Genomic DNA, 25,046 nt, shown 5'->3' with positions numbered 1-25,046 from the left:
TCCACTAGATTGGAAAATAGACGGTCTGGTCTGATTCAGGCCAGCGCCAGAAGATTTTTCTACACGGGTACTAAACCAGTACTGCGCCAGTACTGAACCAGTAATGGCTGCCAGTACTGCGCCAGTAACATCAAACCAGTACTGAAAAGCGTTATCATTTCGGTCAAATGCCAGTACTGGTTCAACCATGGCGGCCAGTACTCCGCCAGTACTGGCGCAGTACTGCGCCAGTTGTCAATTTTTGCTTGGGTAGTTGTTCCAGATCAAATATTTTTTGTGTGTACTTATTACATAAAAAAAAAATTAACGAGGGAAAGAAAAATTTCACAAATTTTCTGCTGAATACACCCAATAATTTTAATATTTGAAATTAATTTTATTGAAATTTTTGTCTCTGTTATAACGCAGGACAAAAGAATGAAATATTTTACAAAAATAGTTCCAACTCTGATATTTTATCTCGTGTAAGTTTGAAATATTTTTTTTAAAAATTGATTTTTAATCAGAATGCAATAGACTTGAAACATTGACTTCACTTTTATACGGGTAACATTATTGCATATATTTTTTAACAAGAAAAAAAAATTACTACGCCTACTTAAAGTTTTAATAAACGAGGTGTATACGCATAGAAAACTGTATATAATATAAGGGAATATAATAATTGCACTTTGACATATCATATCTTATCGAAAAAGAAAACCCCAAGAAATATTTTATTTTTTAGAATATTTTTAACATATAAATATATATTATTATATTTATAATATCATTACTTCATTTACATTTCATTTCATTTATTGACAAGACAAATTATATTAATATTATAATTATTAAATTTTACTAATACTAGAGTAAAAGCTCCTGAAGAGTAACAGCAAATTTTGAGATTTACTTTATCCCGTGCAGAAATTAAAATGTGGGCCTGATAGGGTACTGGCCAGTTTTCCCGATCTCTGGTGTGGCTCTGGGTAGAGAAACTGACCAGTGCCCGACTAGTGTGTGACGCTGTTCCCGACCAATGCCCTACTTAGGGAAAAACTGGTCAGGGCCTCGTCAGTTTTTCTTAAAATTGCCCTATTTTGTGAGGCTAATTTTATTCAAAAGAAATTACAATACAGTTAGAGCACTAAATTAGCTCTAAATTCCTTTGAAAAAAGTTTTGAAAAAATATACATTTTTATGTTTGCCAGGTAGTTTTTGAGGTTAAGGGTAGTTTTTGTAAAATACTCCTTTTAATTCTATGTGAGAGCACTAAATTAGTTCTAAATTTCTATGAAAAAAATTTTGAAAAAATATATTTTTTTCGTTAGGTAGTTTTTGAGGTAAAAGGTAGTTTTTGTGAATTACTTTTAATTTCTATTCTTGAGCATAAAATTATCCCTAAATTGCTCTGAAAATAATTAAGAAATAGGGTAAGTGCGGGTATAGTCGGACAGTACTAGTAGTCGGACACTTTCGTGTTTTTTGGCAAATAAATAATAATCCATTGTGATAATTACTTTAAAAAGTATACTAGACGAATGTGTGAAGTTTATATTTTATTAAAATAGTGTTATTTTCGAAAATAATTAAACAAGAAATATTTTATTTAATGCTTTAAAAATCATGATGTCCGACTATAGATACAACCATTTTCGAGTAGCGCGATGAGTGGCACAAAGTTTTGTTGACAATTAATCATAAATATTAAAACTTATAGGGTTTAAATATTATATTAATAACTTCTAATATGCTTTAATTCCATTTTCCAGCAGATAGCAATTAAAAAATTATCTTTTTCTTTTTATAAATTCAAAATATCTGACAGATGTCCGACTATAGAAACAAGGGGAAAAAGTGTCCGACTACTAAAGCATTCGTAATTTTTTATTAAAATGTTTATATTTTATTAAATACTCAACTATTTGTAACAAATTTATATGATTTTTAATCCTGAAGAACTCCTTTAATTAATGATGTGCTTATAAACACAGTAGATATTTGCTATTTCAAGAAAAAAAGCATAATTTAAGATTGTATCCTTAAGTGTCCGACTACTAGTGCATTTACCCTAATTATGTCTTTATTTTCTTGTAGTTTTTGAGGTAAAAGGTAGTTTTGTGGAAAATTTTTCTTGTGCATTGTTTGAGCACTAAATTAGCTCAGGTTAAAATTAGTTTTTGGAAAATATCTTTCAGTACTAAGTTTGAGAACTTTATTAGCTTTAAAATTTCTATCGAAAAATTTTTTTTTTTAAATTTGTTTCTTAATCTTTATTAGGTAGTTTTTGAGGCTAAGGGTAGTTTTTGAAAAATACTCCTTTTAATTCTGTGTGAGAGCACTAAATTAGTTCTAAATTTCTATGAAAAAAATTTTTAAAAAATATTTTTTTTTCGTTAGGTAGTTTTTGAGATTAAGGGTAGTTTTTTGAAAATTCTTTTTAATGCTATGTTAGAGCACTAAATTAGTTCTAAATTCCTGTGGAAAAGTTTTTTAAAAATTGTTATTTTTTAGGGTATGGTACTTGTAGCTATACCTACGTCAAGCTGGCAGTACCATACGTTTTTTTAAAAAGTTTAGCAGCTCTAAATTTTTAAATTTGTTACTAAATTAGCACTAAATTAGTTCTTAATTCTAGTATAGAAGAAAAATTTTTTTGTGAAAGTGGTACTTGTAGGTTTACCTACCTCAATTAGATATCCTTTGAAAAACTGTGTCTTTATTATAATTAATATATAGTATCCTTTATTCTTTAATTTTAATCTCACTATTCATTTTATTCAAATTAATTTATTTTATACAAATCAAACTTTTACGTAAATGTAATAAATTTTATTTGGTCCATCAGATTAAATTTATTTGACAAAAATTAAATTTTGATTTAAATAAAATAAAATTTGATTTGACGCAAGTTAAATATATGCAAATTAAATTTTGATTTAAATAAAATAGATTTTACTTGGTCCAAACAAAAATTAGTTGATACAAAAATCAAATTTTTAAGTAAATTTAATAGATTTTTTTTGGTTGAAATAAAATTTATTTAAATTAACTGAATTTTATTTTATCCAAAGAAAATGCTTTTCTGACCAAAATTAAATTTAGATTTAAGTAAATAAATAAAATTTATTTGAAATAAATTTATTTGTAATAAATAAAATTATGTAGACGCTCTGAAATAAATTTTTTTCTCTCCTGATTTTAACAGACAAAAATCGAATAACAAAAAATTATCAAAATATTAAATTTAATTAATATCCTCTAAATAAAATTTATCCAACTGAGAATTACATAAAATTAATTTTTGCCAGAGACAACTATTATCTGTTTTGTTCACTAGTTCAAAAAAAGGTGTAAAGTTTTTCATTGCAAAAAAAGAAGATAAAAATTAAAACTGATAATATTTTTGCTTTGCATTTTCTAGTTATGAAAGTTTATGTGTATAGTAATAATATCATTTACTATATTTATGTATGTACTGCAAACAAGTTTCCATTTAATGTTTGTCGATCTCATGTGTGCTTTCGTTTATACATACACACACACATTGTCTTTTTTATTGTAATTTATTGTAACTGTATTTTACGAGGTTTACTTAAAGGATCAACCATTTTTTTTTCTTACAAAAAATATATTCTTGTAAAAGAAAAAAGGTTAAAACTCACTTTTTTAAAATAATTATTAAAACAACAAATTCGCAAATAACTATATAATATAACAGAAATGGAACGTCGGTATAAATATCCGTGTATAATAGCTTTTACATTGACTTCGGTTTGTACTCATTTGAATATCAAACTATCATTTCTGAATTCAATATACACTTTGAAAACAACTCGCGAACTGATGGAATATTTCATTATGTCGTAAAATTTATTATTAAATAAATTAAAAATTTTACAAGTGTCAATATTTATTATATTAAAATTATTGTCAATATTTATCAATAAAAAAAATTTTTGTGAAAATATTTATCAATATTAATTAAATTTGTAATTATTATAATATTGACAGATAAATTGCAAAATTATTCCAATGGTAATAGAAGAAAGAAAAAATTTAGAACTGATTACAAAAAACACGTATGTTTGGAAATAGAAATAAAAATTTATTTTATTATTTTAGAAGAATAAATGTTACTCTTTGTTATAGTCTCGTGTGGATTAAATATCCTCGTATACACATTACATGAAGCAGATTTTATGAAGTTGGTTATTTTTTTCACAAAAGAGGACAAAATATGCCTTTCAACGTCAAGAGAGAAAATGGATAAATATATATTGTTCGTACTTGAAAATTGAAACTTGTCATGTTTATCATATTTTTTTATGCAGTTGCTCACAATATAAATAAATAATAATGCTCAGAATTTATTCAACAGTAAGGAAGTCAAATAAATAACTAGGTCTATATAGTTCATTAAATTAAATTACCCCAAGCCAAACAATTTCTATTCTTTGCATTTTACTCTCCTCTTTCTTTCTTTTTATTAACTTTTATGAAATGCGAATCAATTGAAAGATTTTTTTTCCATCAAGGACATGACCATGATAATACAAAAGTAAAAAGTAATTGGAAAAATTAAAAATACAGTAGATTTTCGAAATAGAAAGAATTTAATATTTAATTAAAATACCGAATTGTTAATACAATTTCACTGAAATAAAATGAATAAAATATATTTAATTTAATTTATTATTCCTATAACCTCTTTTGTTATTTATGAAAAATTGTGTTAAAAAATGAATTCATTTGGCTGTCACTGACAAAAGATATTATTTTTTAAAAATAATATAATAAACAATTGTAATACTTTTCTTTTTATTTACAGTTATGAGAAATATGACAAGTATAATTTTCCAAAACAAAAAAATAAATTATTTTCCCTCTGTCGGTAAGTTGAATCTACTCTTGCGCCATCTACCATCAACATTTGTATTTATACTTTTTTCCCGCCAATTAACAACAAACAAAATGGTTGCCAAAATTATTATTTGTTAATAATAGAAAAATTATCTTTTTCCAGAATATTTCCAATTAGGTAGAAATATCGCACATTGACAAAAATGACACAAATCAGTCGATTGATTCAAAAATTATAAATTACTCTACCTCATAATCCACATGTTTTCTTCACTTCTATCTCCAGCTTGCTCCATATCCGATATTGTTCACAATTTATATTATATACACTTATTTACCAAACAACTATACGAAAACAAACACGATTGGAATGAAAAGTAAACTTTACTCGTTTGCAGTGTTACAATTTTCTGGTAACAAATAATCACTACTTCTAATGGCAAAGAGATTGCAATTGTTTTTGCCTTTCTTAGAGCAAAGCGAGAAACAAAGTACTAACAATAAACAACAATCGATTCGGGCGAGATAGGACGCGAGACCGATTTGTAGTCAAACTTGAAATTATTCCGAATTTAGAGTTATTTCTTTTGCGACTTTAAATTTCACTGATTCGAATCACGAAAGGAGGATATTTTTCACAAAAAAAAAACTGGGGCCGACGACACGATCTCGTGTTACTGAACAAAATGGCGACTTTGCACTTATGATGTGAAGATGGCTGCAAGTGCAGTTCACGGCGTCATCAGTACCAACTTTGTAGGGCAAAAAGTCTTGCACTAACAATTGGTGGAATTGTTACTTATAGAGGGTGTCAATTTGGCAAGACTGATTAGTGTTGTATCGAACTGACACCTGGTGGTGACCTACTTTTTCACGATAAAAGTGTTACTCCTTCGCAAAATAATTGATAAATCGCGAAAATCGTCCAGTACTTTTACTAATTTTCGCGAATATTTTTCTAAATTCGGACAAATCTTACACGTACCGCACAGATTCTACTCAAAATATAGTAAACGAAAGAGACGAAGTACATGCGTTGTGGCGTCGTCACTGACACTGCACATGATGCCCGAAGCCGAACAGTATTTGGAATCCGGAAATTCTACACGAATCTACCTCGGGAGAATTAAAATACAGTCCATTTGCTGCATTTCGAGTATATTTTATTTTTTATATATACATACGTATTATTCCGAGTATTTTGATTGAATATGAGCAATAAATTATCAAACGATTGCATTGCCATCTAGTGACTTCATCTAGTGACTTTAAGCAAAGCAAAAGAAAATGGCGTCCGAAATGTTTTCATTTTACGCTCATAATAATGGAAAATACTCTTTGGCACAAGTAAAAAATTATTGTCAGACACTAGGAAATTTCGATACAGAAGTATTCTTGTGGTACACAAAGACATCATATGTGAATCAAAGGAAAGAAAAGTCTCGAGAAGGAAGAAACGTGTTTACGAGACTACCGCGGTTGTCACATCAACTCAACAAATAGCGAAAATCAACGAGATCGGTGAGTATTTCTAGGTTCGTCTTGTAATTTTCTTTCTTAAGAAAACATTGACACTTTTTTCCACAGGTAGACTAATCTCGGATAATGTCAAGCATGTCAAGTGATAATTTATCGTGTTCAATTGCAACAAATGAGGAAACAATTTTCTCGTGTGAATACTTTCTTCAATATTTCAACTTCGGCCAACTGAAAGTCAAAGTGAAAGTAAAAATCCAGGAAATACAGGAAACGACTGGAAAATAGCTTTTGGTGAGTTTTCTAAGTGATGAGTCGCATAAACGTTTTAAATACAAATTGACAGAATGTACATAACCTCTAAATATTATTTTTCTGTTTTTACTTACAAATACTTTGGAACATTTAAAATTATTCTCAATTACATTAAAATAATTTAATTACATTAAAGTAATTTTCTTCAGGGTTGACACAGATCAGGGAATTCAGGGAAAAGTCAGGGAAGTCAGGGAATTTTATGAAATAAGTACTGGAAAAAATTAAATTTTTAGAATTCACAGGAAAATTATGAATTTTTGTGTATTTTTTGGTTGACTCATAAACTTTGAAATTATCACGAAAAAAGTTTAATAAGATTCTTCTCCGAAATTCAATTATTTAAAAAAAATTTAATAAATTTCTTGGCAAAATTTCAATTATTTTCAAACATTTTCCTTAATTCAATGATTTTCAATATCTACTATTTTAATAAAATTTTCCAAAAGAATTCAATTATATAAAACAAATTTTTTATAAAATTCTACAAAAAAATTATTTATTTTCATAAATAATATTTTTTAAAAATTATTTCATGTTTTTATTTTCTAATAATATTAGATTATATTTATATTATATATAATTAATTGAAGAATTTCCAAATAAACGAAATTTCGTGTAAAATTGAATTGTAAACAAATGGATTTGAAAATTATTAAAAAAAACTTTTTCAAAAATTATAAAAAATAATTGATTTAAAGAAAAATTTTAGTAAAAAATTCTAAAAATAATAATTGAATTGATGAAAATAATTTTGAAGAAGTCACAGTAACAATATTCTTATAATATAAAATAATGATTTTATCACTCGGTCATGTTTAATTACACAGGCACACAAAAAAAAAAAGTGTCGTGGCCGAGACACTACAGTAGTATATTCCCATGTATTTTTGGCCGCTGAATCCGAATCTGAAGTCCGAATGCTCAAATTGGTTCTTTTTTTGAGTTATACTCAAAAAACGACTCAAAACACGAATTTGAACCAAAAAAATTAAAAATTTTTTTTGTGACATGACAATAGCATATTTCTATGTATTTTTTCCCGCTGAATCCGGATTCGAAGTCAGAATTGACAGATGTGCTCAAAATTATGAGCTAAACTCAAAAAACGACTCAAAAAACCGAATTAAAGTGACGAAAATGAAAAATTTTTTCTGTGACACTGCAAAAGTATATTCCTATGTATTTTTTCACGCTGAATCCGAATTCGAAGTCAAAATTGACAGATTTGCTCAAAATTTTGAGATAAACTCAAAAAACCACTCAAAAAAGACTCAAAAAACCGAATTAAGATGAAAAAAATTTTTTATGACACTTCACTACTATATTCCCATGTACTTTTTCCCGCTGAAACCGAATTCGCAGTCAGAATTGACAGATTTGCTCAAAATTTTGAGATATACTCAAAAAAATGATAAAAATGTAATTTAATATGAATAAAGGAAATTTTTTGCTATGACACTACACTAGTGTATTCCCATGTATTTTTTCACTGTGATTCCAAAGTCAGAATTTTCAAAGTGGTTTGAGTTCTAAAAAATTTTATGTCATTCTGATAATTCTAACTTCGAATTTGTATTCAGCGTATATAAAATTCATGAGAATACACTACCGAATACCAAAAAAATGAACTCTTTTGCATTAAATTAAATTTTGATCATTTTTGGATTTAACTTAAAATTTTGAGCCAATTTAATAATTTTAACTTTGAATTTAGAAGCAGATGTAAAAACATGAGAATATACTAATGTAGTGTACTAGCAAGAAAAGTAGAGTTTCTTGACTTTAATTTTTGTAACTTAACAGATTTTCTTGTGTGTCTCAAAATTTTGAGCCATTAGAATAATTCTGACTTCAAATGCGAGATCCGAGTGTAAAAATATATGAAAATACTGTAATGTAGTGTCATAGCAAAAAATTTCCATTTCTTTATTTTAAATCGCTTTTTTTATCACTTCTTTGAGTTTATCTCAAAATTTTAAGCAAATCTGTCAATTTTGACTTCGAATTCGGATTCAGCGTGAAAAAATACATAGGAATATACTTTTGCAGTGTCACAGAAAAAATTTTTCATTTTCGTCACTTTAATTCGATTTTTTGAGTCGTTTTTTGAGTTTAGCTCATAATTTTGAGCACATCTGTCAATTCTGACTTCGAATCCGGATTCAGCGGGAAAAAATACATAGAAATATGCTATTGTCATGTCACAAAAAAAATTTTTAATTTTTTTGGTTCAAATTCGTGTTTTGAGTCGTTTTTTGAGTATAACTAAAAAAAAAGAACCAATTTGAGCATTCGGACTTCAGATTCGGATTCAGCGGCCAAAAATACATGGGAATATACTACTGTAGTGTCTCGGCCACGAAACTTTTTTTTTTTGTGTGCCTGTGTTATTATAAAATATTCTTAAAAGTTATTGAATTTTAAAAGGTTTAAATTTGAAATTATTGATAATCTTATTTCCTATGGAAAAATAATAATGATTAAATATTTATTTAAAAAAGAAGTTATTGTTATTTTTAAATAATTTTACAATAATTAAAGAAATTCGTAAATAAATGTAATACATTTCTTTGAGTATCTAATAATTTTTAGAGTGAATCAGAATATTCTTTAGGGTCAGGAAAAAAGAGAAAAATTTTGTTTGGAAATCAGGGAAAAACAAAATTAAATTTTTGTAACAACCCTGTTCTTTCATTAAAGTCATTTTCTTTCATTACAACTTGAATAATATATCAACTCTTAAGGAAATATTCAATCAACCAACTATACTTGATCACAAAATTATTTTATTTCACTTTATCAATTTATCGAATTTTAAATGACAAAAGTTAGAAATTAAATATCACAGCTTATAGTCGAATAACCTTAAATTTTTCTTTTTTATTTCATTTCAAAGTTTCTAAAGCTCGTTAAAAAATCATGCTTTGCACTTACACAATCTTTGTGAAAAAGATAAATATCCGATCCAATTATATACGAGGAAAATGTACTTAATTAAATAATCTTATATATATAGTTCTAAAAATAAAATTATAACGTTTTATCTTTTATTCTCTATAGTTGATGGGAAGAAAAAAAGAAATCTCTCATGTAGGATTTTATAAATATCTATATTATATCATGTTGAGATATAAAGCAAACTAATTAATTTTAAAACATATTAGAAATTGTCTGCTAGGAAAAGGATTAGCATGAATATATATTATATACTTGTTCTCATAAACGAGAACAAGCGACAATTTTACTTTATCGTTGTGCCTTCCAGGCACTATAAAAATGCAAAACTCCTCTGTGCCATAGGCATTTTGACATATCAAATGATTTAATGAGACTTCTGCTTTATTTATTCATAAAGAAAAAAAATTTTTGTTTTAATCTATATCCTTTTGGTAGACGATTGAAACTATTATGCAAATTAATTACTTTAATTTTCAAAATATCTCATTAATATTGGAAATTCAATATGGTTTTCATATAAACATTAAATCAATAAGAAGATTAAGTATCTAATTTAAACATAAAACTAATTAAAGAGAGACATTTCCGCAAAATTTTTTTTAATTAGATTTTTAGTCAGGTGAAAGTTAGAAGTTATTTTTCAGAATAATTCCAATATTCTTCTAATGCCTTAGAAATTTTGAAAAATCATTTTTCAAAATACGTTTTTTGGAATAGAAACAAATTAACTTTTTAAGTTTTTGAAAGAATTAAGTGTTTTTATTTGGGAATTTTTCTTTTACAATTTGATGATCAAGAAATATTGTAAAAATTCGTTTTAACTATTTTAATAATTTTTATTTTTAAATCTTTTCAATTTTAAAATTAATGAATTGAATATTATTGAATTCTTGGAAAAGAATTTTATGGAAAAATTTTTAAATAATTGAATTTCTTCGAAGAATTTTTTTATTAAAACTTTTAAAAATCCTAATTGCATTCTTTTAAAGAAATTAAAAAAAATTTTTTTAAGTAATGGAGTTTTTTTCATAATTTTAATTGAAAAATTTTGAAAATAATTGAATTTTATGAAAAATTTTCTTCGAGTTCTTTTAATAATTAATCGCATTTGCTAATAATAATTGAAATTAAACATTCGATTATTGAATTTTATTAACATTTTTGGATAATAATTAAATTCTTCTCAGAATTTCATTACAATTTTTTTTAAATAATTTAATTCATTCAAGAAATTTTATTAAAATATTGAAAATAATTGATTCTTTCAAAAAATTTCTTTAATTTTTTTAATATAATCGATTTTTTTAATTATTGTAATGAATAATTTTACTTTTGAATTTTATTAAAAATTTTAAATTAATAATATTATTGATAAAAAATTAAATTCTTTTAAACAATTATATTAGAGGTAAATAATTAAATTCAATTGAAGAAATTCTTTAAGATTCTTAAAAACAATGCAGTTTTTTTATAATTTTTATTGAAAATTTTGAAAATAATTAAATAAGCAAAAAATTTTATTACCTATAAGAATAATTTAATTCTTGCGAAGAATTTGACTATTTTTAAAAATAATTGAATTGTTTTCGAAGAATTTAATAAAATTTTAAAAATTTTGAATTTAATAATTAATTAATTAATAAAAATGACTTAAAATTAATAAATAATTAGTAAAATAAAATTGTATTCATTTCGATTGGGCGAATTTTTCTTTTCGTTTTCTTTTTTATTTATGAAAATCAAGAGGGAATTTTTTTAATCATTAAAATATGAAATTATATTAGTTTCGATTGAGGGGAGATTTTTTTTTCTTTTCATCTATCTGTATATAGGTACCAGCATAAAATGACCAAAGTTGAACGGTAACTTTGGAGTGCAAGTCAAACTAATTTGATTGTTAACTAATGCAAAATAGGATGCAAATATTGAAACGACACAGCCCTCTATAGCAATAAAATTACTCTGCTTCTTTAAAGACTGCAAAACTTTCTATCAAGTCAGGTCTTGTCTACTATAAACTAATTTTTCTTTTTCGTGAATTTATAATAAAAAACATTTTTTTCCCTCATAAATATATAAAAGAAAACAATAAAAAATAAAATATTAAAAGAATTTGAATAATAAAATAATAAAAATTGTCAATTTACAAAAGGAAAAAAAAAGTAGTTTAACATTTATTATCAACGATTGAAAGAAAAAAAATATTTTTCACTGACGAAAATAATTTTTATACAAAAATATATAAAAATTTTAATTGAAAAATATTTTTTATTCTAAATTGTTAATTATAAACGATGTGAATTTCATCAATATAAAAAATTAAATAAAAAGATTTGAAATATCGCTTACAATTCGATATGAAAATTCGTCGTAGTGTATAAAAGCTAGTAGTGAAAGATATATTAATCGGTGGGATCGCGCAGGGATCAAAAGGTTTTTCTCCCCTCTCTCCTTAAAAGTCAAATATTCGCACTGAAAAAAAGCCACTGTCAGCCACTCCCTTTCCAAATCACCCTGGCTTATTTATTCTCGATTGGTGCTCCCCTGATCGCTATGTTCCAAAAATAAAATTCTTCCGAAAAGGGATTGTAATCCGTTTCAACAAAGTCCCAAAGGCTTTTTATTCCTTATCCTGATATATAAGTATAAACTTTTTAAAATTCAAACTGTCAACTTATACCGTACCTATATATATAATTTTGATCCCAGAAAGAAAATATTTTTCTCATCATAATTTATTTTCTTCTAGTCATAATTTTCTCATTTAAATATTTTTAAATACCTGCTTTTTAAATATTTTTTCTACATATTTGGTGCAACGGTTATATACAGAATTTAATTTTATTTATTATAAAAAAATGACAAAACAAACAACAACAATTAAACAAAATAAAAGTTATAACTTTAAATTTATAATATTAATATAATAATTACTTAATTTTAATATACAAATAACAGTTTATTTAGTTCAGAAATGGATTTTTTTAATTGAATATCTTTTTAAATTTATTTATTTCATTTAAAGTTCAGTAATTTATTAAATTAATTTGATAACAATAACTAATTTATTTATTTATTTATTTACTAAGAATAATTTATTATCACAATAATTGACAATAATATACAACTCAGGTAATTTTTAGGAGATAAAAAATTGTTAGAATTGGAGAAAATAAATTTAATCATCCTTTTTCCCACATTTTGATTGTCTGATAGCGTATGGGTGGACCTGCTACTACTTAAAAGTTGGAATAAAATTTTCGATTCTTCAGGATGTTGTTTAGCAACATCCTAGCTACAACTCAGGTGATTACCGGGTGATAGAAAATTATTAGAATGAGAGAAAATAAATTTAACCTCCCTGCTGTTTAACCCGAGTATACTCGGATACTCAGAAAGAAGTTTATTCGAATGAACCAAATACATTATTGCATTCAACTAAATTTTTTGGTTTCTTTAACCAAATATTTTGTTCTATACAAAGAAAAAATTTATTTAAATAAAATAAAATATTTTATTAATCTTATTTAATAATCGGTTTAAATATATATTATAATTTTGTTTGTTTAAAAATCTTCTATAGTGTTTTAACTTATTATTTTATTTTATTATGTACGTTACAAATTAATTTATATTGATTTATAACAAACAGTATAAATAAAATATATTTTGTCCATCGTCATTTATTTGCATTATAAAAATAACCACTGCGTATTAAAAACATAGTCACTACACAACTAAAAAATTCAAAAAAAATTATAAATTCTTCTCACTGGTACAAATTTAATAGTAATTTTTACATTCATTGAACCGACACTTATATAATTTTGTTTCTTCGATTTGCATAATAAATTTGACGCGAACGCGGACTTGAGACAATTGAGACTGTTATTTTTAAATCCACACGTGTACTTTTTGAGACAAGCAAATATTTTTGTTTAATTCAAATAAAATGATTTGGTTGTGGCTGAGTACAGAATAGGTTACAAAATTAAGTGTCGAGTGGCGTAGAATGTACAATAGTGGTAAGTGGGGGCAACTTTTTACTTCAAGTTTAACCTTTTTCACCTCAACTTTAAGTTGAGGTTACGAATTTCTTTTTTTTTTTTTTTCTTTTGTTTTGCCCCCACTATCGTACACTCCACGCCACTCGACACTAAATTTTTTAACCTATTCTGTACTCAGCCTGTATGAAACAAATTTGTGTGTTGTGTCGAACAAATTGTATTTAACTGAACAATATTCTGTATTCAAAACACAAATTTGGTTAAATGAAATAGTCAACCTCAAATAAAATTTTTCTTTACGATACCCAAATAAATATTACGTATTTATTAAAATGAACCAAATTTTTATTTGAATCAACAAAATTGTTTTATCGTAACAAATAAAATAGGTTAATTAAACAGTTTGGTTCAGTGAAATAAACTTTTTTTCTGAGTGGGGTGTATCTTTCATTAATTTATTTAAAAAAATTTAATTCGAGAGTCATATAAATAAAACTCGCAGTGTAACTTCAAGCTAAATAGTTGTACATATTTAATATTAAAGTAAAAAAAAAGTCAAAATAAATTTTTAAAAAATTATAAATTTATTTCCTGCAAAATTGAAAAATGATAAAACCGTAGGAGGGTTGTCCTTTTTCCTAAATTTTGAATTTGAATTTGATTTGAACAAATTAATAATATATTATGTAACAATAAATAGAAATGAGAAATAATTTAACAAATCCTACTATATAAATCCTCCTTGGAAATAATATCTTTTTCAAAATATGATTTCTTTGGCATAATACAAATGTATTTTATATGCATATATATGGGTGATTCTCCAAAAAATCTCATTTTGCATGTAATCAAGATTTTCTAAATAATTATAATCATTTGGGAAAATACCAAGTCATATTTCCCTATTTTATCACTTTTTCTAAATGTTCTGCAAGAAAAAGTTGTAAAATTTTATTGTTTAATACATTTTTAAAATATTTTACCACCTCAAAATCGATTTTCTAACCTGTCATCTAAGTGCTTTTCATTTTTTCAATAGGTAAAACAATTATTTAAAACATGAAAATTGGTACTTTATTAATTTTTTCTAAAAGTTATGATATTTAAGAATAATTTTCAAAAATATAAATAAAATATGTCGTGTAGTTTTTTTAAATATAGAAAATGAAATTTGTCATGTAGTACCGCGTCATTCCTCTCACTCGTTTAATATTATCCAATATTTTTGCTGTGGGTAGAGATATTGATTAATTATTGTGATCAATATTTAAATTAACATCTCTAATATTAATTTCTTAAGTTACTTTTTAAAAAATGTTATTATTTTGCGTTAAAAAAATTAAAATTGAGACATAAGCAGAGATTCACAACCTAAAGCGTCATTCCTCTCACCCCTAATAAAAACAATATTAATATATATAAATTGATCGCAAATTTTTTTCACATAAAGTTATCCTTTATAAACATGATAGGGCATTCTAAGCTGGAGGAAAATTATTTGTCAATTAAATAAAATTAAAAAATGTTGAAATTGTCATTCCTCTCACTTTTTTGAATAAAAATTAAAAATTGATATGATTGTCGGTTGTTTACAAACTGCCAGTGAAAAGTGAACCTAAAATGTATGAAAAATAGTTTTTGACAATTGTTTAAAGAGATTTTTGATAACTGTAAGTATTTCAAAATCTATAAAATTTATAGATAATATTAATAAATTATAATTTTTAAATAATTTTTTGTAAATAGAAAAATATATATAATAAAAAACGCCGGCTCCAAATTTTAACCTCTTAATTTTTTTGTAAATTTTAATTTAAAATATATACTTTAAAAGCTAAAAGTTAGCATGATCATGCTATAGAGGTGGTAGATTTTTGAAAGCTCAATATAATTGACTGCATTAATCCATAAATAATAATTTTTTTTCTTTTCTGTTTGTAACTCACAAAAAGGAGTATTTCGGGAGAATCACCCATATATATATTTAAATTTAAATTGCGTTTAAAATTAATATTTTTAAATTGAATTTATAAAGTATTTATTAAATTGATCCTCAAATAGTGATGCAAACAAATAAACAATAGAATCATTCATTTCGAAATGAAAGCGAAATCATAATGGATGTATATACGATTTAATTAACCAGCACATTTTGTTCTAGATTAGCGAATAAAATATATATGATCACTATAAATTTATTGCTATCATTACAAATATACTCAATCATTTTTTTCCCCTCTTTTGTTTTGTTTTTATATAAAATTTGTCATTTGTCAAAAATTCTTCTTCTTTTATTATTTTTCAAATGTGTGACACTTTAATTTTTCTGTGTGTATGAAAATTTGATGGATATCTAGATATAAATAGATTAACCGTGAAAATATAATATATATGTATGTGTACATCTCTTCGTTTATCCATTATGACATCTCTCTCTCCACACGTAAATGCATTCCTATTAAAATTTAATTCATCATTAAATGAATAGAATTTTATAGTATCAATAAAATTGATTATGAATTTGTTAAACATATATTGATATCGGTATCATTAATCATTTAATGATATAACTGACAATTATTTCTTATTAAGTATTTTACAGTGATTATTCTACTTTTTATTGATTCTTTTTTTACTGTTTCTGTTTATACTTTTCAATTGTTATACATAAATAGATGAATAAATAAATTATATTTATATAAATTGAATTCTAAACAAAATTTATTATAAAGAATAGAAAATCAAATAAAATGATATGAATAAATAACAATTTTAATAGAATAAATGAATAAATGGAAAAATAATAAAAAATAGATAAAAAATACCAAATTTATTCATTTATTATTGAAATAAATAAACGAATAAGTAAATATTTAAACACCACCGTTTAACATGAAATTTTTAATATCATTTAAGGAATGAAAAATTAGTATTGGTTTACCTCAAACATGTGTAATTTTAATTTAAGTTTAAAAAAAAGAGTTTTTTAATGAATTTTTACATTGATAGTTCGGAAATTAGTTTCTTAATCTATATGTAAATCTATTGTTTAATTACTTGATGTAACAATTTTATTATTGGGGTATAAGTTGTTAGAGTTTGTACGCGGATAACATAATTAACTCATTTAATGGGATACTGGAGGATATAAGTAAAGATAAAATTACAAATAAGGTAATTAGAGGAACCAACAATTTTTTCTAAATAAGTTTTAAATTTCACTCTATATAAAACAGTTTTATTCAACGTTGCAACAATAACGTTTTCAAAGCACAGTGACAACATTATTGAGATCCTTTTACAAGAAGTGATTATATTGAGCAAAAATGTACAGGGATCGTAAAAAATACCAGAAAAACTGTTCTTGCAAATGTAAATAAATTCCTGTGTTTATTTTTTTATTACTGACAATAATTTTTTGAAAAAACAATTTTTCTATATTTAGTCATTTTGTTAGTTTTCGTAAATTTTCTTCAGTAACAATTGTTTTATTTACATTTTCGTAAATAATTGTCAAACTAAAATTGCCACATTAAAAAAAAATAATTTAAAATATACTTTAAATAGATTAAATTAATTAAATAATTTTTATATAAACTAGCAATTGTTTTATTTATTTGTTCTTAAATAATTGTAAAACTAAAATATTTAAACTAATAAAAAACTTAAAATAAACTTAAAGTTAATAATTAATTAAATTATTTTTAAATAAACTAGCAATTATTTCATTTATTTCTTCTCAAATAATTTTTCATAATTCTGTACCTACATTTTTTTTGTTTAAATAAACAAAAATTAAATTCTTTTTCATTTATATTTTTAAAATTATAAACAATTTATATTGTGAATTTCATTTTTTTTAAAATATCAAAATAAAGCTAACATAACAATATGACAATAGAATAAATAACAGCGACAGGCAATTAAATATAGTAAATAGAAAAATATTTTCTGTAAATATGTAACTTACGTGTTGCATTGAATAAATTGAGCTACCGAATAAAAAATCCCATACCCAAGAAAAAATCCGGGCACAAATGTGCATTTACGTCACTGACACTTTAAAAAAATAGTTTTTATATTTTGTTATTTTTTTTCTTTTTAAATATCACAAGATAAAATATCCTCACAATTCACTGTATGATACTGTTTCCATTAAATTATCGAATATTAGCAATAAAACGATTCACATTGTTCAAGTAGCAATCACTTTATATGGATTACCAATTAAATTAAATTACAATTTACAAAACAATTTGTATATTTTTTTATTAATTTAATTTTTTTTATATGCGAATTTTCACTTTATTTATTTTATTTTTTAATTGAAATTTAAATTTTTTATTTATTTTTCCATATAAACGGGACTTTTTTCCATTTGATGAATCTATGGGAGAAATAATTTTTGTTTATTATTTATGTTATTATTATTATTATTATTATGTTTTTATTTTTATTATGATATATATTTGTTTATATTATTATTTAATTATTATTTATTTATTATTTATTAAATATTAAATATATTTATTTATATTATATATATATATTTTTTTGACGTATTTATATAAATAATATTAATCAATAATTATTAATTAATAACTAATCATTATATTTAAATAATGTAGTCAAGTAATTTTGACAACTTTTCACAAGTTCGATTCACTTACTTTTATACTTTCAAAAACTTTTTTTATGCTGATAAAATTTTCAAAAAATCGTATATTTAACGAAAATGGGCAAAATTTTTTTTTGTAAACAAATTAATTCCTTTGGATCACAATAGAATAGTATTAAAATTTATTATTATTTTCTTGGAGAACTTTTTTTTTTCTTTGGATAAATTTGATTAGCAATGGAAAATTGCGATAATATACGCGTTCTATGTCAACGGGCGAAAGAGAACTGGCGGAAACACGCGGTTTTATGGTGAAAAGAAAACTGTTGCGCACGACCAGGCGCAGTAGAATTTTATTATATTATTTATTTTTATTTTTCTTTCTTTTTTTAGTCAATTTTAAGTACACACACCAAACTTCTCAATGAAATTATAAATAATTTTCAATTTCACTTTATATTAAATGTGTGTTGGGAAAATTTATAAATTCGTTATATATATATATATATATATATATATACGAAGATGATAATCATATAGAAAAATTACTAGGCTTTATTAAATAATTATTATTTTTAATAAAATTGTCATTAAACTGAAGAAATGTTTATATATATAAACTTTTTATAGTTGAACATAAAATAAGTTATTTCTTGACTTTTATTAGAGATATTTATATGGCACTGATTTTTACTTAATTATAGCATTACGTTGGATTTTAAAAATAAAATTTAAGAGTATTTTGCAGCGTTAAATTATTATTATTATTATTTATACTGTTCTTAGAAACGTGTTCATCTTTTATGATAATAAAATCAGGTTAATTGATTTTTGCAAATTACGAAAAGTTAAAGGTGTATTTGAAAATTTTAGTTTATTAATTTGAAAACAATTCCCGAACAAAAGTTTTTAATTAACTTTAATTTACCTACCTTAAATTTAATTTAATTCCAATTAAAATTTGTAGAAAATTATTTTTATTATTTTTTAATTATTTTCTATTTTTATAATTTTTATAAATAATTAATAATTGTAAATTATAATTATATAATTTTATTAATAAATAAATATATTAAGAATATAATTATATTTTAAAAAATGGGGAAATAATAATTAATTATTAAATTATAATAAAAAAATAATAAATAATAAAAATCAGTGCCATGTAATATTTTTATTTTTAATACTTTCACTTTCTATTATTTTCATTTTTGTTATATTCATTCTCATTATTTATTTTTTTCGTTATTTTTATTATTTTTTGTTATTTTTACTGTTTTTATTTTTTATTTTTTACGTTTGGTAAAATTAAAGTAAACACGTGTAAAACTTTTCGAAAAAGAAATCAATTGCTTCATTGTTTCCACGCAAAATTCGAATTTTATTTATCTGCAATAAATAATCTCACTCTGACTTTTAAAAGCAACAAAATTGTTTTGTTATATTTTTACCATAAATCAACATTGAATTTTCATGCTCGCTTAATTAATGGTATGCATTAATAATTTGGAAATAATTTATTGTTCTCATATTAGATTGCAATTATTTTTTCATCGATTGTTTCATTTTCGAAAATTTTGTTATTTACTTCAAAGTTTTTATTATAACTATTTTTATTATTATTATTAAAATTGGCGAAATAAAAATAAATAAAAAAATAATTTCATTGATTTTACTATTTAAATAGTAAAGAAACAAAATTTTTAATTAATTTTTTTAGTTATTAAAGAAAATTAATAATTTTTTATTTAATTTTTCTTTAGTTATCAAAATAAATTAATAATTATAATTAATATTTATAGTGAATAATAATTGTTAATATTACAATTTTTTCTTAAAAATTAATGATTATTGTAATAATGCACTGGAAAAACATTTATTTGATTCAAATAAATGATTATCGGTCTATTATCAAATAAATATTGATTTGTATCAAATAATTTTTTTATTTAAGTCAAAGAAATGATATTTGCTTCAAATACTGAAATTACTGATTCCAATACAATTTATTTGATTTAAATAAAGAATTATTTAATTTAAGTAAATATTTACTTAATAATAGACAAGTAAACGGTTAATTAAACAAAATAAATTTTTTTTCTGTGAACTTACAATTAAAAATAATAAAATAATAATACAAGTAAATTATTAAATTTTAATTAAATAAAATTATCCTATATAGCACTAAACAATAAATCTTTCTGTCCAAATAATAATTAATAATAAATAAATAGGGGAGAGGGCCCCAAGGTGATCAGGGCCCTAAGGTGGTCACCCTAAGAAAATTTTTGTATATTAGTTAGTATCTTCAAATGTTTTTTGTTATTGTTATTATTTGAGAAGACAAAGATTTTAGTAAAGTTTTGAGGTAAATAGTCGTATGAGTCTCTTTGTAACGTGAACGTCGTAAAATTTCTGTTTTTAAGGAGGATACGTTCACGACGGTAGTCAAGATAACTATTTTTTTCAATGGCAAATATGAAATAAATTTTAATATGTAAATTAAAAAATCATTTTTTAAAATAATGTTGTGTACATTATTATGTAAAAATCTGTAAATAATTAAAATTTTAAGAAAAAACAGTAATATTTTGAAGAACGTAGTGCTTTGCAGTTAGAGATCTGGCAACATGGCATGAACAGCTGATGCGAGCGCATGCGAATTAGTGTTGTTTTGGTCAGTAATCATAATGTAATATTTCATATTATTTAATTAATAACTTATTTATTTTAAAGATAAATATAAGATACTAAATGCATTAATATTTTTATGTAAAATGAAGAGACAATTTAATAAATTGTTTTTTTTTCACTTTTCGAAATAGTGTATTTTTCAGTACTCAGCTTTATTTGAATTACCGCGCTACTCCGCTTCCCCCACCGTTCTCTTCCCACCGCTCTCAACAGTTGCGATGTTGCTACGCACTCCGCGTCACTCACGTCAAAAAAAAATTACAAGTAACTTTAAGTTTTGGATAAATAATACTCTGCAACTAAACAGTCGATTTCGTTCTCTTTGAAGTATTATGTTGCTTAAACATTGAATTAATTTTGCTCTAATTTTGAGTTGAATCTCTCCGCTGTGTCAAAAGTTATTAACCAAGTTCTTATTTTTTTTCATTTTTTTTTGCGGCCATTAGCTCAATGCTAAATACTGAGAAAAATAGTGAACTTTGTCCGTCAATATCTCGAAAACTATACAGTCAAATAGGCTCAGATTTAACAATAATATGCATTAATATGTCATTTAATTTTGCTGCAAATTTCAAACGAATCTCTATGATTCATGATTTTGAACTAACCTCCTTAAATGATCGAGAAATTTTTTTCTCAAGGTGTTAAAATCATCGAAATTAACCATTTTAAATTAGTAAAAATCGTTATAATTATCTTATTTGTATATCGTACAATAATATTCCAAATTAATATAATTAATATTTTGCTTTAAAACATTTTTTCATTAACGTTTAAAAAATTGTGTCTTGGCCCTAAGGTGGACACTTTTTTGGCCACAAGGTGGTCACTTTTGATTTTTTATGAAAATGTGTTTATACGCCATATTTATCAACATTTATCACTGTGAATGTGAATTTTATCAATTTTTAAGTTTTATGATGAATAATAATGAAATAGAATTATTTTCAAAATTTTACCTGTCTAATACATACACAAAAAGTATCATTTTTGACGAAAGGACAAAGTGCAAAAAAAAATATGTAATATGTTTCTGTGATCCTGAAAAACAATTAGTATTAAATAAACAACTTAATAATACGTTTTTTACATTTTTTAAAACTTTTTTAGTGAATTTTTGTATGGTGACCACCTTGGGGACACTTTTTTAAAAGTCGAATTTTCAACTTTTTTTAAAAAGTGCCATAACTTTTTTTTTATTAATGAAATGAAAAAAACTTTATGATAGGAAGTTAGGTAATAAGAGAAAGTTTCAAACGCCGTATTATTGACCTTTATATATAATTCCATTTGAAATCTACAGTCGTTCAAAAGATGGGTGACCACCTTATGGCCCTCTCCCCTAAATAAATAATAATAATAATAATACTTTTTTTTAATAAAATCCAAGTCCCGTTTACTTGGAAAAAATAAATTATTATTTCTTTAATTATTTTTTTATTTATTTCGAAAATGAACAAACGATGAAAAAATAAATGAATAAATAAAGAAAAAAAATACAAATAGTATCTAGTAGTATTAGTAATAAATTAATAATATTAATACTTTTTCAATAACTGAAGTTTTAATTATAATGGTTAAAAAATTCACAAATATAATAAATAAATAATAAATAAAATAAAATCGAATTAAAAAATATAGTTGAAAAAATAAATAAAAGTAAATTTTTAGGGTAATTTGTGAAAAATCTGATTAAAAAGCAGTTTGTAAATTATAGCTTTATTTATACCGCGTTTACACGATCATTATTTTTTTTTTTGCTACCTCGCACTCGCAATGTACGTTTTGTTTTGTATGAATATATTTTTTTCGGTTTTTTTAATCCGATTCTGTTCTCAATAATAATCTTTTCCCTTGTCGAATTATTACAGGTATAACATATAACTTTATTTTTTCTTTTTTTTTGTCAATTATACGATTTTTTTCACAACATGCTTTAAAGTTATTATTAATATAATCATTAATAATATTAGGCATAATTGTTTACATACGTTACAATACATACATACAAGTGCCCGTCCACCGATTATTATCATAATATGTATATAGTTGTGTTTTGTTTATCCGTTATTATCTTAACTTGAAATTTCTGTTCAAATTCAATTTCAATGGACATTGGATTCGTAAATTCTTTTTTTTTTCTTTTCAGAAAATTCTGCAATTAGTGATTATAAAAAAAATTGAAAAGTTGTCAGACGATTTTTGTCTAATGAAATATTTTCTGAAAGTTGATTATATTGGTGGAAAAAATATTCTTTAGACAAAAAATTGAAATAAATTCGTCGGAACATTTTCTTTAATCCGTTAATTATTATTTTTTTCCAATAACATATTTTTTAAACGTATAAACAAAATTTTTAACGTGAATTTTTTTCGTTATTGAATTCTTTTTTTCGTTATTAAAACATCAAATTAATTTTGAGTATACTTATACCTTTAGTAAATTAATACTCTTGGTCTAATTATTTTTTTTTTTAATTAAAATCTTTGTAAATTTAATTTTTTTAAACTTAATTTTTAAATTTAAATTTTTTTAAAACTTAATTTAAAAATTTAAATTTTTGTAAAACTTAATTTTTTAATTAATTAATTTAAACTAAATTTAAAATTACTGCATCTAAGTTTTGCTAGTTTTGAACGTTCGAATGAACGAAATATATTTTTGTGCTCCGATATTTTTACTAATTACTAGACCGAAGTGAAAAATATTCTAATTGAACATTTGGTTAAAAATTAATTTTTTAACTGTAAGAAACAAAATAAAACAATGTTTTGTAAATAAAATTCGAATTTAAAAATAATGAAAGTCGATCATATGAACGTTCAAAACTTTAGGAGCAAGTATTTAAAATATTACAGATGTTAATTAATCGCTGAATTAAAATTTTAATTTTTTCCATAAATTAGTGTTGAATTGAATATTGTCTAATATTTAATTAATTAATCGATATTTAATTAACCAATTGATAGTTAATTAATTAATAAATTGGTAGTTAATTAATTGATATTTAATTAAGCAATTGATAGTTAATTAATTAACTGATATTTAATTAATTAGTTGTAATTCAAATTAATTAATATTGAATTAATTAATTAAAATATAAATTAAATTGGATTGAAAATATTTAACATTTTTTCAACCAAATAACAATTGGATAAAAATTGATTGAAATACACTGTAAAATTGTTATCGAGACAAAATTGTCCGGTAATAATTGATGTTTATTGTTGTTATTTTTTTCCTTTTTACGTATTTATAATCTTCTGAACAGTATAGGTTTTTTATGGACAATTGTTTCGCAATAAAAACTATCCTGATATACATATATGTATGTTACCAATGCGTTAATGAATTTGAAGCATTAAATTCGAAACACTTGTTCTTTTTTTTATTAGACTTTTATCAACAAGTTCGTGCAGCAACACGGTGGCGCGGACTATTTGTGACTTTTATCGGTTTACTATTCCGCAAATAAGAATAGGTCCCTTTTTCTTTATTTTTTTTTTTTTAATAATTCACACGGATAAGTAACTCTTACATACACTTCATTACAGAGTCAATAATATATATTTTATTTATGTACAGAGGGCAGCTCGCCTATATAGTAGGTAACGTCGTGTGTGACATTGCTGAAGTACTAACGTGGACACGAGTGCCATTGTTCGTCGACGTAATTGACGCACATTAATTTTTGTTTGTTTTTTGATATGAATATAACACAAGAAGCGAACAAATCACAATTTTCTATAATATATGGTAATGATAAATATATATTTTTTTCTTTACGCTTCTGATGTTATGTATAACTTTTTTTGCATATTTTTTTTAAGCATACACGTATAGTTACATCAAGAATCTTCTAATATTTATCCTAAAACAATAATAAAACAATAAAAGCAAAATAGTTAACACAATAGTAGAAACTATTCTGTACGTAACAATAGTAAAAGCTATTTTGCATTCTAAATTTAAATTTGTAAAAATTGAGTTATTTTTTATTCACTTGAGTATAAATAAGAAAAAAACTAAAAATTAGTAAAAAAAATCATTTTTAGTCATTTTCTAATAATATTTTATTATTATTCACTAAAACTTTGGTTAAAAATTTAAAAGAAATTAAAATTAGTGA

At 23.6% G+C, this 25,046-nt stretch overlaps 1 protein-coding gene and 1 long non-coding RNA gene across 2 annotated transcripts in view; one reads left to right on the top strand and one right to left on the bottom strand.

The window, feature by feature from the left end:
* The window catches only part of LOC122511704, a 113,624-nt gene extending 95,836 nt beyond the window's left edge, over positions 1-17,788 (bottom strand). The window contains exon 1 of the mRNA XM_043627119.1: positions 17,575-17,788. Coding sequence (XP_043483054.1) covers positions 17,575-17,649 — 75 coding nt within the window. The 5' untranslated portion in view covers positions 17,650-17,788. The remainder of the gene's footprint in view (positions 1-17,574) is intronic.
* The window catches only part of LOC122511705, a 42,057-nt gene continuing 23,055 nt past the window's right edge, over positions 6,045-25,046 (top strand). Inside the window, exons 1-2 of the long non-coding RNA XR_006302549.1 lie at positions 6,045-6,366; positions 6,433-6,615. This is a non-coding gene — a long non-coding RNA (uncharacterized LOC122511705). The remainder of the gene's footprint in view (positions 6,367-6,432; positions 6,616-25,046) is intronic.

Source organism: Leptopilina heterotoma, unplaced genomic scaffold, assembly GCF_015476425.1.
Source record: "Leptopilina heterotoma isolate Lh14 unplaced genomic scaffold, ASM1547642v1 Lhet_9, whole genome shotgun sequence".
Lineage (NCBI taxonomy): Eukaryota > Metazoa > Arthropoda > Insecta > Hymenoptera > Figitidae > Leptopilina > Leptopilina heterotoma.
Note: the sequence above shows the minus strand (reverse complement) of the source record. Positions and strands in the feature narration are given on the sequence as shown.